At 40.8% G+C, this 17,289-nt stretch overlaps 1 protein-coding gene across 2 annotated transcripts in view; it reads left to right on the plus strand.

Moving 5' to 3' along the window:
* Window positions 1-17,289, plus strand: part of MAST4 (microtubule associated serine/threonine kinase family member 4) — a 348,037-nt gene that overhangs the window by 217,591 nt on the left and 113,157 nt on the right. For both annotated transcript variants that reach the window (XM_047087443.1, XM_047087435.1), the window contains one exon: window positions 16,010-16,098. In XM_047087443.1, coding sequence (XP_046943399.1) covers window positions 16,010-16,098 — 89 coding nt within the window. The remainder of the gene's footprint in view (window positions 1-16,009; window positions 16,099-17,289) is intronic.

A 17,289-nucleotide genomic window follows, 5' to 3' on the forward strand; every position in this document is an offset into this window, starting at 1 on the left:
TTCACTTCTTTCATCCAGTCTGCGATTTATTCTCCGTAAGTTGAAGCATCTGAATTCTTGTCTTGATGTGCAGTTTAATTTCATGTGAGCAGATCACTAAGGATCCTTTTCAGTGTGGTAATGTTGCACAGGGAGCTGCTATCTCTCCGTACCATTGAATTTCTACTTAGAAATGTTGCCATGTGAAGGTCAGATTCCCTAACTGTAATCAACAGGAATCCAGGAACACAATGGACAGGAACTCTGTGAGTCACTGCAGGGAATGCAGAATGAGTTTGGGTTGGTTGCCTGGTGAATATGGTGAAGAGGCAGAGTGGGTGTGTTACTCAGGAGCTCAGGGTACTTACTTATAAGGACCAAACCAGGCTAGGGACGAATGAGGTCACCTCTTTGAACACAAGGCTGGCCTTATGAGAAATAGATGGCCGTGCCTGTCAGAGGCATGCCGGTGGTTTCAAGGTGAGTGAAGCCAGCCTTCAACTTTTCCTTGGTAACTGACGCTTTCATGGCATGCCAGTTTGTCTGAAACCCTGCCGTAGCTCTAACATTTTCTACGGTGCAGTGAAAGCTCTTTCTACACACAAACACATTCTCATACATGATCTCTTAAAGTCTCAGAGGTTATTCGGGAGCAAGAATGGGGGCAGATGCCAGACTAAAGGAATGACATCTTGAAAGAATAAATGGAACAGAGAAATCCAAGATTAGGGTTCACAAGCTTCTGGAAGTTGTAAATATATACATTTTATAATGAGGAGTTTGTTTTATTTTGAGACCTGTCATTTGTAACTATTTCAACTTAAAAAGAAGTTTGTCTCAATAGTACATGCAATATACCCTTTTATGCTTTGTGTCTTCTGGCCAAATTCCAAATGCATATTACAACATGGGCCATTCCTTTTCTCCAGAGCCACTGCTCATAAACATGCTTCACATCGCAAATCTGATTTCCGTATTCTCCAATACTGAAAGAGTCAGAGTTCTAGAAATAGGGAAAGGAAAAAAAAAACAAAAAAACATATGGAGCATGATCCAGAAATTTAGGTTTAATTTCAAAATCTATTAAGAAACAGTGGAACAAAAAAGTTTGATTCATACACGCTTAAGCACAATTCTTTTCTCTAGTTGGGTCTGTCTAGACCAGCTGGTTTGGGCAGGGATAAGTAGAAAGTAAGTGCCTGTTTGGCGTGGCTGATCTATGTGTTGGGTCATCTGCCTTTAGATCCTCCACAATGCCCTGTGGAGATGGAAATGTCCATATCAGGACCTCTCACATGTCTGTTCACCATGAACCTGAGCACTATATGGAAGTATATCCCAGGATAAAAAGCATGCTCCATGTGGTGACATCGGTATGTCTGTCCATCCGGGTCAGGCTCACTGCCTCCAGAAAACTCTCACTGTCTGGTGTGAAACTTGATGAGCTGATCTCCCTCCTGTGTTTGAATGTTGGGCTGTAGGTGCAAAGATCTGCTACCCTCAAGATCACCTACCTCCGTCTCTTTGGCGTGCGTCTGTAGTTACCAAGCTCGCTGATGTATGCATAGGACCAGAGCGCTGAGATACTAATTTACAGGGATAAATATAGTTATTATTGAGCTGCGCTCAATAATACTGTTCTAATTCTCTGTCTTAGAGACACTTTAACATAATGACTGAAAGCACAGGTTCTGAAGGCAGACTGTCTGGATTTGGATTCCCCTTCACCACATACTCTTTGTGTGATGTTGCCAGACAAGCCTCTAGACTTCTCACTTCTTCGGTTTTTCACATCTGTTCGATATGGATAAAAATAAGTCCTACCTCAGAGGATTGTCACGAAAATTAAACCATTTCTTGGCACAGAGTAAACACTTGTCAAAGTTAGCAGTTATTGTTATTGCTGTTTTTTGTCATTCACGTTTGGGCACACCTCTCCGCAAAGCTAGCTTCCCCTGTGTGCTTGGGGGAATTTTAGCAGAGCAAGGCGTGTTAGTTAGGTGACTTAAATGATTCATGGCATCGGGCGAAAGTGGACTGATGCACATGGTTTTGACAGTTGGTCTGAAACAGCGAAGTCTGTTGGGTAGAGTCCCTTGTATGTCCCTCTACCTTGCCATTGCCAGTTTGAAGCCCTTGGCTTGATTGGCCCAGTGCTTGGATTGACACTTGAACCTGTGGTTTTGCAGCTTTTGTTTTTTCTTTCTTTCTTTCTTTCTTTCTTTCTTTCTTTCTTTCTTTCTTTCTTTCCTTCCTTCCTTCCTTCCTTCCTTCCTTCTTTCTTTCTTTCTTTCTTTCTTTCTTTCTTTCTTTCTTTCTTTCTTTCTTTCTTTCTTTCCATTTCTTTTTAAATGATTATTTATTTTTGAGAGAGAGAGCTGGGGAGGGGCAGAGAGAGAGAGGAAAGAGAGAATCCCAAGCAGGCTTCGTGGCATCAGTGCAGAGCCAGACGCAGGCTCCAGCCCATGAACCGCGAGATCATGACCTAGGCCGAAACCAAGAGTCACATGCTCAACCAACTGAGCCACCTAGGCGCCCCATGTTTTTCTGTGTTCCTAAAAGCCAACCAATAGCCCTTCGTGTTGTTACTTTTTTTTTTTCTGTAACTGTGTTAATATTGTCATTTACTCTCACGTCTTGTTGCTTTAGAACTAGCCCCTTTAGCTCTTGAATAATTCATTGTATTGCCTTAAAAGTTAATTCTGTAGGTAATCTTAGGCTTCTTGTTCTAAGATCCTTGAGGGAAAGCCTTAGTGTAACATTCGAAATATTAAAACATTTATGCACGAAAGAAGGTATGCAAGAGAGGAAGACCGAAATGTTTTATTTTGATAACTAATGTTTATGAAGCACTTGCTGTGTGCCAGGTACTATGATATTTCTTTACATGAGTTACCTCATTTAGTTTCTACATAGCCCTCTGAGGTAGTTCATATTCTTATCCCTATTCTACAGAATGGTAAATCGACGCTTAAGGGGGTTGGAATTGGAAACGAGATCTACCAAGGGTAAGTCCTTATATTTGATAGCCATCCCATGAAATCTAAAAAGTAGCTAGCTCTCTATGCAAAAGAATTACTCCACACTCATAAGTAGTAGTTACGTGTATCTCTGTGTCTAATGCAGATTTCTAACTTTGATGGTGCCCTGCTTGTAAGAGCCCTGTGACCTCCCTAGTGGCCCCGTTTGCCACTAGTTATTACTGCGGCCTTGGCACACACCACACCACACCACCTTCCGGAGCTACATTGCTGTTTCTCAGCTCCCAAACGACAAGAGCAAGGTGAATTTGCTACCCAGACTGAATACCGAGCAGCTAACTTACTGGCCAGCATCTTCTGGTATCTCCCTAGCCCTCCTGTCTTTAGCAACCGAATTGATTCCTTGTGGCCAATTTCATCTTTGCAAAATGAGAGACCCACTAAGAAAACATCAGTGGATACAAATGAGAGAGAAGGAGAAAAAAATTGTCCAGTTAAAGGAAAACCTGACTTTTTTACTGTACTTTTCGCCAGAGTAGTCTGTTCTTCCTTCCTTTAGAGGGCTGTATCCTTTTCATATCGGAAACAAACAGCAGGGGCAGGGTGTACATGCTTTAAGTATGGGATTAGCAAACAACTCCTGTTAATATCCATTTGGCAGTTTTCCTGTTGTTGTTCCATCTAGGAAACATTTTCTTCTACTTCTGCCCATTATCATAGTTTTGACACTCCTGTCATTAACAGAATGTCATTTTGTGAGATACTGAATTAGGCACAGCTAGCAACAAAGCATACTGAACAGAAAGATAATGGCTTTTTGCCACATGACTTTTCCTCGCAGAAAAGCACAGAGTGGAGCTCTCCTGTCAGCTGTGCCTGTGTGTGTTTGTGTTCTGACTGGGGGCACGTGGAACCAGGGGCAGTTCACTTGTGGGCAAAGCGCTGTGCCAAATTTTGGTAAACAGAAAATGATTTAGAGCCGGAATCATGTTAAATAGTCCCGATGCTCATTCTGTGCTTGACATAATTTTCTGTTGAGTGCCGTAAAAGGAGGTCGGGTATTTACAGAAGCAAACTCCTCTGCCTTTTATGGGTCAGAACCGAGTGGCTCCAGTGTCCTCTGAACCAGAAAGAAGGAACGAGCTTTTGATTTTTATGGGTAGCTTTGAGCTCTGTAGCTAAAGGACCCTACCAGACTAAAATATATCCACCAAATTAAGTGTTTCTGGATGTAGCAAGTTAAACAGATTTAATTTCTATATGGAGAAGTCTGGAACAGGTAAAACATAGTCATCAGTTCAGCTGGTCTATATATGTCCAAATGAAATTTGGATATAAGAAAATCTTACCAGCAAGGTGCGCCTGGGTGGCTCAATCAGTTGAGCTCTGACTTTGACCCTGGTCATGATCTCACAGTTCATGGGTTCGAGCTCTGTGTCGGGCTCTGTGCTGACAGCTCAGAGCCCAGATCCTGCTTTGAATTCTGTGTCTCCTTCTTTTTCAGCCCCTACCCCTCTCACAGTCTCTCTCTAAATAAATAAATAAATAAATAAACATTAAAAAAGGCGGGGGGGGGGTGTAGAAAGTCTTACCATCGAGCTTTATGAAGGTGTTGAGCATTTCTTAAAAGCAGCAAAAGTGGAGACTGTAGGTACAGGAGAAAGAAGTTAATAGTATAACTTTATTACAGTATTTCCAAAAAGGCAGATCAGAGCAGATTTATTAAGTCTATACTGTGGTTTGGTGCTGCTACCCCTTTCTAAGGTTTTTTAAAGATTTTACTTCCTCATCACTGGCCAACTGAGAAAAGTTCAATGTTATTCAATTAAATCGATGAAAAGTAATTTTTATAGTTGGACTTTGAGTTTGGTTTTCTGCTTCTTAGAAAAAAATGTATCGTTATGATTTTTATGTATATCCAGTATGAAACATGAGAGCTTAAACACACACACACACACACACACACACACACACACACACACGCTGGAAGTTCAGGAAAACATTAGTTTGTATTTGTATTTTGTTTATTCTTAACTCCCCAACACATTGTAGGCTTACCTTCAGTCCCTGTCTACCGCTGCCCTGAGCACAACCAAAGACTTAAGTGTCAGTCTCTGAAGGATTTGACCCTGACCTTTTACCCAGTTACACAACCTGAAGTATTTGACCCTGAGCCTTTACCCAGTTATAAAACCAGGACTACCACCCGCACCAATCCCCCACCTGTCTGTCATTGCCACTCAGCCTAGGGGATATCAGCTCTTCAAGCCTTGCAGAATAGATTAGACCATGGTTTTGGATGACTCCATAAGGTGTTTTGGCAAGATCAGCCCTTGGAACAGTTTCCCAAGATCTAGCACATGCCCTTCCGCTCTTAGATCAAAATTAATCACCCCATTTCCCCAGCCTTGTCTTCACACCATCATACCAAGGAGGAGCAGTCTTTATTTTGTGTCTTCTGTGTACGGTTTGAGCTATTGTGTCCTGCAGGAAGAATCTTAAGTTTACAAGTCGTCTGTATCTCCTCCTTGACTTTTCTAGCCCTCAGGTGTCCTTCAAATCCATCACCTGTCCTCAAGTCTTAGCATTCCTGAGGGGCAAATGGGCTAGGTATTTCCTATGATTTTGTTGCAGGTAAATTGTCCTAAACAAATTTCTCAGGTACTGAGACACTCCTCGCCTGAATCACTTTTTACTTCTAACGTTTTTAGCAGTTGAGCTTTGCTTGCTGCTGTAAATATCCCTGTCATTACCAAACTCCTGCTCAACTTTAACCTTCATATTATGCCTCTCTTTTAATCCCACTGACTATCCCTTTGTAATTTTACTCAGAACAACGTGTATGTAGGTTTTTCCAGTAAGGTGTGTCGCACCATACATCCAGCCCCACAACACTGTCAGTTCTTTGTGTTTTCTCAGTTATACGTGACCTTGATCAATGTATATTAGTATTAGACAATGCAGTAGTATTCTAATATCATCTTGAATCAGCTGTATCTTATAAGTTACACAATGTTGGGGCCCCTGGGTGGTTCAGTCGGTTAAGCGTCCGACTTGGGCACAGGTCATGATCTCGCAGTTTGTGAGTTCGAGCCCCGCATTGGGCTCTGTGCTGACAGCTCAGGGCCTGGAACCTGCTTCGGATTCTGTGTCTCCCTCTCTCTCTGCCCCTCCCCTGCTCATTCTCTGTCTCTCAATAATAAACAAACGTTAAAAAATTTAAAAAAAATAAATTACACTATGTTTGTGGCACAAATTAAAAACTTCTTAAAAACTCAAACTGTATTAAGTTATTCAAAAATAGTTACTGAATCTTGAGTGAAATTATTATTTTCTATATTTTTCCCCGTGTCCAAAGAGATTGACCATTACATAAAATGTAGTCTTTGGCGTCAAGGAGCTCGTCCCCCCTCCTAGATTATAACGTCCACGTAGAATCCCTGGTTATGTTTCCTAAATGAATGAGTGACTCCACAATGGGTGCTGTGCTTGCCAGTGTCTCTGTGGAACAATGTGGTGAATGTGAGCCACCCATCAGCCCTGTGGCTGACAAAGGACATTAGAGTTCACCATACCAGCCACATTGCTACGTCTTGTTCTGAAATAGCCACAAAATGGACTAAGAAGAAATAGGATTAGAAAATGTTTTATGTCAGGCTGATCTCTGAGGTGAAGGGATTATTTAGGGAAAACCTATGAATGGAAGGATAATTTGCCATGCACAGTATATACTGTGAAATTCTAGTGCTTACTATTTATGAAAATAGGTTTCAAAGCTGATTGGGATTCTGTCTCACGCTTTAAACAGCAACAGATTTTGGATGGTACCTTTCCTCCAGATTCTGCCATAGAAGGCAGTTATCTGTGAAGTATTCTTATCTCTTTTATACCTTAAACACTTGGAGACTGTTTTCTTCGTGTTCTTATCTCCCCTAGTAATACATAGGAAAAGACATTCCATTAATATCTGTTACACTGAATAGTGTCTTGCTAATATCTGTGTGTTCAGCCATCCCTCCCTTCCTCTATGAAGACAGAAAATTGGGCCAGACTTCACTATGGGTTATCTTAATGGATTAGATATATTTCCAAGAAGTACCGTGAACAGTAATATGTATTTTTTCCTATTGATTTGCCTCAGAATTTTTGAAAGCTTGGAGACCTATGCCTTGCTGTAGGTATGTAATTAGCCAAAATTTTTTACTCATAGGTGAAAACAGTGTGAGCAGCTGTTCATTTCCATTATAATGAATGCCTTTAGAAAGGAATTTTTTCCACTAATGGAAAAGTTAAGTTCAAGTATGAAGCCAATGATATCCATAATAAGCATTCATAATTACATACCCTACATAGCTGTGAACTAGGGTCATTACATAGGTGCAGGAGTGAAGAGGCCTGTGGCACTCAGGTTTGGTTGTCACCACACTGTCACTGCTACTTCTCCTTTTTTTTGTTTTTGTTTTGTTTTTTTTTTTGGTGGTGTACAGAAGAACATGGACTGGTATAATGCATTGAATTTGGGGGCCATTAGTTATTCAAACAAAATACTTAAAGTACAATCACAAAGAGTGGGATAGATTAGCCCATCAGCTTAACCTCCTAACTGGCCTCCCTACTTCCTCCTTTGATCATTTCCATCTGGTAGCCTGAACCCTTCTTCTCTTTATTTTTTTTTTTTTAATTTTTTTTTTCAACGTTTATTTATTTTTGCGACAGAGAGAGACAGAGCATGAACGGGGGAGAGGCAGAGAGAGAGGGAGACACAGAATGGGAAACAGGCTCCAGGCTCTGAGCCATCAGCCCAGAGCCTGACGCGGGGCTCGAACTCCCGGACCGCGAGATCGTGACCTGGCTGAAGTCGGACGCTTAACCGACTGCGCCACCCAGGCGCCCCAACCCTTCTTCTCTTTAGACAAAAGTCAGATGATGTTCAAAACCTTCCAACGGCTTTTCTTTTCCCCCAGGCTAGAGACTGGTGTCCATGCTGTGGCCTCTCAAGATGCTACAGATATGCCCGTGCTCTTTCTCCACTGTCTCCCTGGTGCCTTTGGCTCACTCTACACTTGTGTCAGGCCTTTTACTCTTTCTGAATGCTGGATGCCTCATCCTTCTGTCCTCATTCACTTCTTACCTCCCCAGTAAGTCCTTTCCTGACCGCCTCTTTACAGGTGTGATTCGTTACACCTGCCCTCCCCGTCCTACTTTCTGAACTATATTTTCTTTCTTTCTTTCTTTTTTAAACTTTTATTTATTTATTTTGAGAGAGAGCATGAGTGCCAAAGCAGGGGAGGGGTAGATGGGAAGGGAGAGAGAGAGAGAGAGAGAGAGAGAGAGAGAGAGAGAGAGAGAGAGAGAGAATATCCCAGGTTCTGAGCCATTAGCACAGAGCCTGATGCGGGACTTGAACTCACGCACCCTGGGATCATGATCTGAGCTGAACCCAAGAGTTGTACCTTTAACTGACTAAGTCACCTAGGCACCCTTCTGCACTATTTATCTCTATCACCATCTCCTACCATATATATCATAGTATAGTATAAACTTTATAAAGTTTACTCATTTTTGTGTTTACTATCTGCTTCTTTCTCCAGCATGTAAGCCCCTTGAGGGCAGCAGGGATTTTTACTGTTTAGAGTATACCTAGCATATATTAGGGACTCTGCAAGCAATTTGTTGAATGAATTATAGAAAGCCTAGGTGGAGCCTTGATTTCAAAGACCATAGTGGGATGCCAACAGTGCTTGGCTTTACCTTGTATCACAGAGACACAAACACTCATGCGTGGATCTCTGCCACTTTCTAAACTGTTCAGGAAAGGGGGTGCATCTGTATCCTTGAAGAAGCCTCAAGAAAGGGGAGATTGATTTACATCAGAAAAGCAAAAAAGTTCTTGGGAGAAGACAGTGGTATGAAGGTAGAAATGGAGAGAAAGACAAAGCAGTCTCTGAAAGAATAAGTAGGATTTGGGGGGAAGGTGTCTACACATTTTTAAGGAAGATTTTCTTTATGTTGCTTACTATAATTTTTCTTTCAAAATACAGCTCGAATATACTTTCTAAGGCTTTTGCATGCGATTTGCAAACATGCAGAGGCCTAGATCGTTCCTGTTGCAGAAAAGGAAAAAGAAATGTCCATGATATATATAATTTTAGTGCATTTAAGAATTCTAAAATTTGCTTCAAATGAATAACCTAAAACAGGAATGAATTAGACCCATATTTATGTTGCCATGGTTAAATCTCAAAAAATATAATGTTGAGAGGGAAAAAAGTAGGTTGCACAATACCTATAATTTGTAGTGTGTACTAAAGTATAATTTCTGCAAAAGTCAAAAAGTGTGACTGCCACAGAAATATAAAATGACCATGTTAAAGCTTTTGTTATTAATTAATGAGGGTAGTTGTGATATATTAAAAAAGATGAAAAGATTTTGAAACTCAGATGCGTATCTACATATATATACGTGTATATGTATATATATATATATATATTTTTTTTTTTTAAATCAGGAATGGTGCCATGAATTTGCTAGTAGATGTGCAAAACGGGTTATTATGTTGTAGGACAATGTTATTAAGTGCTAGGGATCATCCTTCCCTAGAGATTATCACTTGTATCTCTGCCATACAAAATTTGTTTGCATTTTTGTGGGCAAGAATCATTCGGCCTACTACCAGTTTTCTACATTTTGTCTTCTACCCCTACAGAGTTTTAAAATAGCCTAGTCAGGAAAAAGACCATGGAAGCTGTCCACCCTTGGACATCCCCTGGGGAGCCCACCGTGTAAAGCCTAATGAGCCATTGAAAGGAAAGCCGTCCATCTCTTTTGCACATTTGCACATGTTTATCAGTTTTGCCTGGTACGTGATATCATTAGTGAAACTGTAAACACGGACACACGTGTTGTTAGATGCACGTAAGTGTGCTCAAGTACCAAAATGAATGGGAAGGCTCTAGGCCACACTTTTTTCAGTAGTTGTCTTGTTGAGAAGTGGAACATGTTGATTGGTTTGCATGTAAAAGGGTACCCTTCCCCCTGTCTCTGCTCTATGATTGGAAACAAATATGACAAGGTGATACTGTTCATTCCCAGCGGTAGAAATTGTTATTTTTCTGTATTTTCTGTATTTTTAAAGCATCTTGGACATTAGGACAGTAAACTTCCAACTGTTTTTCTCATGTGGCTGTAGCTCATTCATTGTACAGACATGGAAACTACAGCCTGCTTGGTTTATAACAGGTATTCGGGACTCCCACCTGAGTTAGACAGTCTCTGTCTCCCAGTCATGCCCACCTTCCTCCACTTGGGCTTTCCCTTTTGTTGAAGGAATATTCAAATAGTCTGATTCTGTTAAGGTATTCACAATAACACATGTCCACATCCAGTGAAGCTTTGGTCTGTAATTGGTCTACCGCAAATTTATCGAATTGTTCAAGACGAACTAATAAATTGGAGCCTAGCATCTCTAAATTCCTGGGGCCCTCCTCCCACAGGTCACCGTGCCATCACTGCCTCTTAGCCGTGGCCAGTCATACGTTACACTAAGCCTTTCAAGTCAGCTGTGAATGTTAGAGATTACTGCCTATTGCGGTTTCCCCTCTGCAGCATGTCTTACTGTGGTCAGACTTGATGAGTATTCATGTCTCAAAAAGAATGTCATTTAAAATTAAGCTAGATCACAGCTACTCAGACCAGTTGCAAAAGGCCACAGAGTGGGAGAGAGCCAAAGCATAAGAGACTGTTAAAAACTGAGAATAAACTGAGGGTTGATGGGGGGTGGGAGGGAGGGGCGGGTGGGTAATGGGTATTGAGGAGGGCACCTTTTGGGATGAGCACTGGGTGTTGTATGGAAACCAATTTGTCAATAAACTTCATATATATAAAAAAAAAAAAAAGGCCACAGTCTGGTAGGCCTTGCAGCTTTTACAGACTTTGTAGGGCATAATTAACAGGTTTCTTCAGCCAGGAGAGATGTGACAGATTCCGATGTGAAATATTTACAGGTCCTACCAAGGCCTTCATGTCCTTAGCATAAGGACAACCTGAGCAGATAGAGAATATGGTTGCTTTGGACCAAAAATATGTACACCACATTCCCCTCTCTCCCTTCAGCCGGGTAGCCTACATACCTCTTTTCCCTCACACTTTTTTTTTAAAGATGACTTAATTTTTTTAATGTTTATTTTTGAGAAAGAGTCAGCGCACGAGCAGGGGAGGGGCAGAGAGAGAGAGGGAGACAGAGAATCTAAAGCAGGCTCCAGGCTCCGTGCTGTCAGCACAAAGCCCGATGGCCCGATGTGGAGCTTAAACTCAAGAATCCCAAGATCATGACCTGAGTTGAAGTTGGACGCTTGACCAAGTGAGCTACCCAGGCACCCCACCTCACACTAAGTCAGCCCTGACTTCGATGATGAAATGTAGGATCTGTCTCTTTATCTTCCTAGCAAACAGAAGGCACTGTTTGCAGTCACTAGGAAATCCAGCAGTTCCTTGCGGAATGCTTTGGTGATGGGAACAATGAGCTCAGAGCACCAGGAGGGGTGCCCTGGGCAATCCTCAGATCACCTGCCTGAGCCAAAACCATGCAGACAAACACTTCCTTGTGCTGGCCTTGTGTCACTCTAAAGCATCTCCGCCCCTTTGCACATCCAGCTGCGACATTCTTCAAGAGTGTTCTGTCCCTCCCTGCCTTGCCTCCCAGCACCCAGGGGCTGGCCAGTCCCACTGACTGACAAGTGCTATCATTGCCTTTCCACCTTCCATTCTCCTCAGATCCCAGGTCCACCCAGTCAGCAGTACTTGTGTGTGTGTGTGTGTGTGTGTGTGTGTGTGTGTGTGTGTGTGTGTGTAGTTGGTCCATGGGGGGAGGAACCAAAGGAATGAGGTAAAAAGAAATACTTACTTGGCATCATTATACTCTGTCCTGACCCACTATTTGTTTTTTCCTTTGTCGCAAGTTGTCTGTGGCTGTCTTCTTGGGCTAAACTCAGATTTTGCAAGTAAAGAATTTGTGCCAGTGTGTCACCTTCCAAACTGATAGAACAAACTGAGATGTTATCCAGAAGCAGCGTGTCTCCATGTGTTGCTTCAGGTGGTGAACCGGAGAGGAGGTGGTACCTAGTGGGGAGTGGACATTCCTGTGCTTGGCTTTCAGATCCGAGCACGGGCAGGGGGAATGGCTTCCATTCCTTTTTAAAGAGTGAAGCAGAAAGAATGCATTATGGGACGAGTAGCTGAAACTTGAATTACTAAGTGTTTTACTTGGCAATCATGGATCTTTGTTCCAAAGGCTGAAAACTGGAGGACTTTTTACAAGCTCAAAAATTAAACGAGGATAAATTTTAAGCAGGCTAAGATTTCGGCTTCACTAGAGGTGACATTCCTATTTTACCTGGTAAGACAGCCCCTGTTTCTCCCTTGGGTGACCCTGCTTGAGAAAAAGCAAGCAAGCTGAATCAACTTAGTCATGCTGGTGGTAGGGAATGAACCTTGATTTGTCTTAGTGGCGATGTATCTACTCTTTCTTCACTTTATGAATTAAATGAGTGTGGCACAGTCACCACCACAAGGAGAACCTGCTTCTTACTTGGATGCCGTGAGCTTCTCCTTACATCTTCAGGAAAGAGTGTGATAACCTGGATGAATACATGATGACCCGAGAGGCCAGCTCAGCATTTTGTACCAGCGTCATGTGTGGGCAGTGCCAGGTGCTGTGGCAGTGTGGGTAGCAAACATTCATAGGTCCTGCCAACTAGGAGTTGTTTTACTCTGGGTTAAAATCAGCTTTTAATTCATTTATTGGGAATCAGGTACCTAGAGCAATGAAGTTAGGTGACTGTCTTCCCTACCATTAGAAAATTATCTGCAGAATATCTCAGGGTCCCAGGTCTGTAAAAGTGCTAATGTACATATCAAAAATTGATATTTTGGGGCTAAATACAGTATAAAATATCCCTTTACCCTTAAGAATATTAGCAGTAAATAAATGAATTTGCGAAGCCAAGTCCCTAGTTCATGACTGTATTTATTTTGTGTATGCATAGGAATCTGTCTTGGCCTGTATTGTGTAAAGTCTGGTTTTGTGTATACATAGGAATCTTTCTTGGCCTGTATTTTATAAAGGCTGGATTTGTATTTGTTTAAAAGCTTCCTGTTTGATTGTGGAGAGATTCAGGAACGTTTCAAGTCTGTTATAATTTTAATACTGTCTGTACCTTCATGCTTACGATCCATATAGAGGTTAGAGAAGACCCTTTCAGCTTTGATTGTTTATAGCATTTGTCAATAAGATATGCCTCTGATTATTTAAGGTTTTGTGTAAAATATTCCCAGTATCTTAATTATGGTAAACTACTGAAATTCTGAAACAATTTGCTTTTAACTTTTTTTCTTGCACACATACTCCTAAATGAAGAATCCTTTTTTCTTTTACTCGAAATTGCATTCGTGATCATTATTTTGTAAAGACTACAAGTCTTTACAGAGAGTAGGCAAACACAGGATGAATGTCATATAAACTTTTATTGTATTTTTATATTTTTGATAGTGACCAAACAAGTATATTCCATTTGCCAGTTTTATTTAGACATTCTTTTTAAGATTTTTTTTGAGTGAGTTTTTTTTTTTTTTCCCTGAGAGAGAGCGCATGTGGGGGAGAGGGGTAGAGAGAGAGAGAGAGACAAAGAATTTTAAGCAGGTTCCATGCTTAGTGCACAGCCTGACACGGGGCTCGATCCCATGACCCTGGGATCATGACCTGACCTGAAATCAAGAGTCAGACACTCAGTCGACTAAGCCACCTGGGTGCCCCTGAATCACATTTTTTTTTTTTTTTGGGACAGAGAGAGACAGAGCATGAACGGGGGAGGGGCAGAGAGAGGGAGACACAGAATCGGAAACAGGCTCCAGGCTCTGAGCCATCAGCCCAGAGCCCGACGCGGGGCTCGAACTCACGGACCGCGAGATTGTGACCTGGCTGATGTCGGACGCTTAACCGACTGCGCCACCCAGGCGCCCCACATTTTTAAAATCAGTACTTTTCAGCCTTTCCTGGTAGACTTTAAATAACTGAAATAGTTTTGAAATTTTCTTCTGTTTTTCTTTGTGTTAAATTTAAATTGATTTTGCTTATAGTAGTATATTAGTCATTCTGTGTATTTGTTAGGAAAATTCTGGTGTGTTTTTTTTTTTAATTTTCTTCAAGAAATACCATTTTCTAGTTTTTCTTTAAGTTCACATATTTCACCAGTATCCCTATTTAAGATAATCATTAGGTTAATATTTCTGTTGATAGACATTTATTATTCAAAATTTTCTTTACATACATAAACACCAATAATTGAGTGTCAAGAGAAAATCTTCATAAGTGATTTAAATCAAATGCTAAATGTAAAAAATAATACAGGTGGCCAGTTTTCTGGCAGTTAACTCATATTTCAGTTAATTTGCTCAAATTAACAAATAACTTTGCTGAGATTTCCAGCGTATAAATCTGTCATTTATAATTTCTGTTATTAATGTTAGCAAGTTGGTATGTTTAATATTCCTGTATTAAAATGAAAGAAGACATTCATTTGAATTAACACTAAATAAATTATACAGTGTCTTTTTAAAACAATCATGCTATCTGATTTAATGATTGTGAATTTAATAGGTCAAATACAGTTCTTAATAGACGAGTTGATAATATCACAATCCACCTTTATAATTAAGTATCAAGAGTCTGTTCTTAATCAGCAACTTCTTTAAGGCTGAGTAAACATGATCTTAATTAAACTCCCAGATAATGCTAAGGGATGTTGATTGTTCCAGTAAGGAAAATAAAATGATGCAGCCTGACCTTAACAAATTATAAATATGGGAATGTTGATAAATGATAATGAGCAGCAAACATTGAAGAGAGAGGATTGGTTCCCAAGTCAATATTGTTGAAAGGAATTGAGTTTGGTTCTGAAATGTGTTATTTGAATATTTAGAAACGTTCCTTTCTGTGTCCACAACCCCCAATTTAGAAGTCAGGTGAAAATTTCTCTTTGAAGAGCCTGTTATAACAGGTATATTCTGAGTTAAAGAAGACATTACACTAAACGTTTAATGGTGGTGGAGGGCAGCCCTAGTGTAGAAGGGTAGAATCACCGTGCCCTGAACCTGCTGGGTTTTATTTCCCTTTTTCTCACTACTAAACTGATAATAGAGAGTGAAGCATCAGTCTGTACTAAAGGAGAGGCAGGTGAAAGGGAGATAATATTCTCCTCATCAACCAGTTTTGCATGTGTCTTATTCTTTGCTGCTTCTGAGACTTACTTTGGAATCAAGATAAGCATTTTATAACTTTGCCCTGGCAGAAACAAGAAAAAGTAGCTGCCGTGTGCCTATAGGTAGCAATTTACTGAGTGGGTACCGGGATCAAAACAGTGGGTCATGTGCCTCTGGCAAAACACTTTCACTTTTACTTTAATACCAAGTGGAATCTGTTTTTATGATTCCAAAGTGTTTACCTTAATAAGGAATTTGAATATAGTATACAAGATGAAAAATGAATCAGTAGTGAAATACCTATCTCTTTGGCATCAGCTGTTCTGTTGACAAAAGGCACAAATAGGAAATTTGTCTAAATAATTAGATTTTTAATTAGTGCATCATTGTAAGATTAATGTCATCGCGCTTCATTGCATGTAATTTTGTATTAGGAATTTCATGTCAACAAAGACGCTACCTGTGGTTTGCTGATTTGAATCCTTAATTTATCACTTGGGTGTATGGCATGTCAGCTATTTGCAGTCAGGAGTGGAAAGACGGCATTTGATTATAACCTCACTGGTGGTGCGGAATATTGATGATGTTATGCTATATGAATACATTATATTTTCTAATATTCAAGAGGCAGCCACCCATCAAATATTAGTGAGTGTATATTAACTTGCAGAAGTTGGAGCAACAGCAGGAGCAGACAGGTTGCTCAACCTCTGGTGTATGTTGAATATACCTGGACATCGCTGATGTTCTATTTGCTGTTTGAAACTTTGTTTTTGTTTTTCCTTTCTGACAGTTGCCGAACAAGCAACCGGAAAAGCTTGATAGGCAATGGACAGTCACCAGCATTGCCTCGACCACACTCACCTCTCTCTGCTCATGCAGGTAATTAATTACCCTTTCTTAAGTTTTGTTTTACTTCTTTTTGCTGGCTCTTAAAATAATCCAAGCATTTTGAAATTCAAGTGTGCCTTTATATCATACTTTGGTTTTCCTGTTGCTTTATCATTACATTATTCTCGCTGCTAAGTGAGCCTAAGCCTCATCCTCTCTTGCAAAGTGTTTGGACTCTGAAATTAAGAATGTCTTTGTATATGGGATCCTTTTTGAGTTACTCATTTCTCCATTTCTAACTGGATGTGGATGATGCAAGCCATGTTTCCATGTTGGGACTGTCTTTGTGGAATGCATGTGTGTTCATTCACATGAAGAGAATTAGCATTAAGAACTATAGAGGAGGAAAAATAACTTTTTCCCTACCTTTCTAAGTTCTCCCCTGGGAATCTCATAACCAAAGACAGATTAACCAGAGAAGAGCAAACACATTTACTTAACAGAAGATTTCCATGACACAGGCATAGAGTTGACTAACTTGAGTCAATTAATGCTAGGTCTGATGAAGAGTAAAACATGCAAAGATAGGACAGAAATGAACTAGGTCTAGTAAACTGGGGCACATTTAGCAAGGGCTCTGTGTTCACAGTCTTCTGTGTCCCTTGTCTGCTCCTTTGTTCAGGGTATAGGGAGGACACCTCTCACATGAGGACTTGATGATGTGCTTTCGGTCCAGGTACAAAGAGCCTTGCTGCACATGCCATTTCTAATGTTTGTTTATTTTTGAGACAGAGACAGAGAGCATGTGCGCGTGCGTGCGAGCGGGGGAGGGGCAGAGAGAGAGGGAGACACAGAGTCTGAAGCAGGCTCCAGGCTCTGAGCTGTCAGCACACAGCCTGATGCGGGGCTGGAACTCACAAACTGTTAGGTCATGATCTGAGCCCAAGTCAGATGCCTAACTGACTGAGCTCCCCAGGCGCCCCTGCATATGCCATTTCTTGTATTTCTTCAGCTTAAAATATTTAGTTTGTCAAGATGCCCTATTTTGATACCATGGGTCTTAACCTCCAACAGAACTGTTCAGCATGTTTTCTCCCTAAAGTTGAACTTATGTATTACTTACATTTGCTCTTATAAACAATGCTGCTGTAAGCAGTCTAGAATGTACCTTGTATGTGTACAAGAGTTTGTCTAAAGTTTCATCTGGCAGTGGCATATATAACTTATTTGTTACATCTATAA

Source organism: Lynx rufus, unplaced genomic scaffold (genome assembly GCF_022079265.1).
Source record: "Lynx rufus isolate CCGP_SWC_20201006 ecotype Redwood Valley unplaced genomic scaffold, mLynRuf1.p SCAF_1, whole genome shotgun sequence".
NCBI lineage: Eukaryota > Metazoa > Chordata > Mammalia > Carnivora > Felidae > Lynx > Lynx rufus.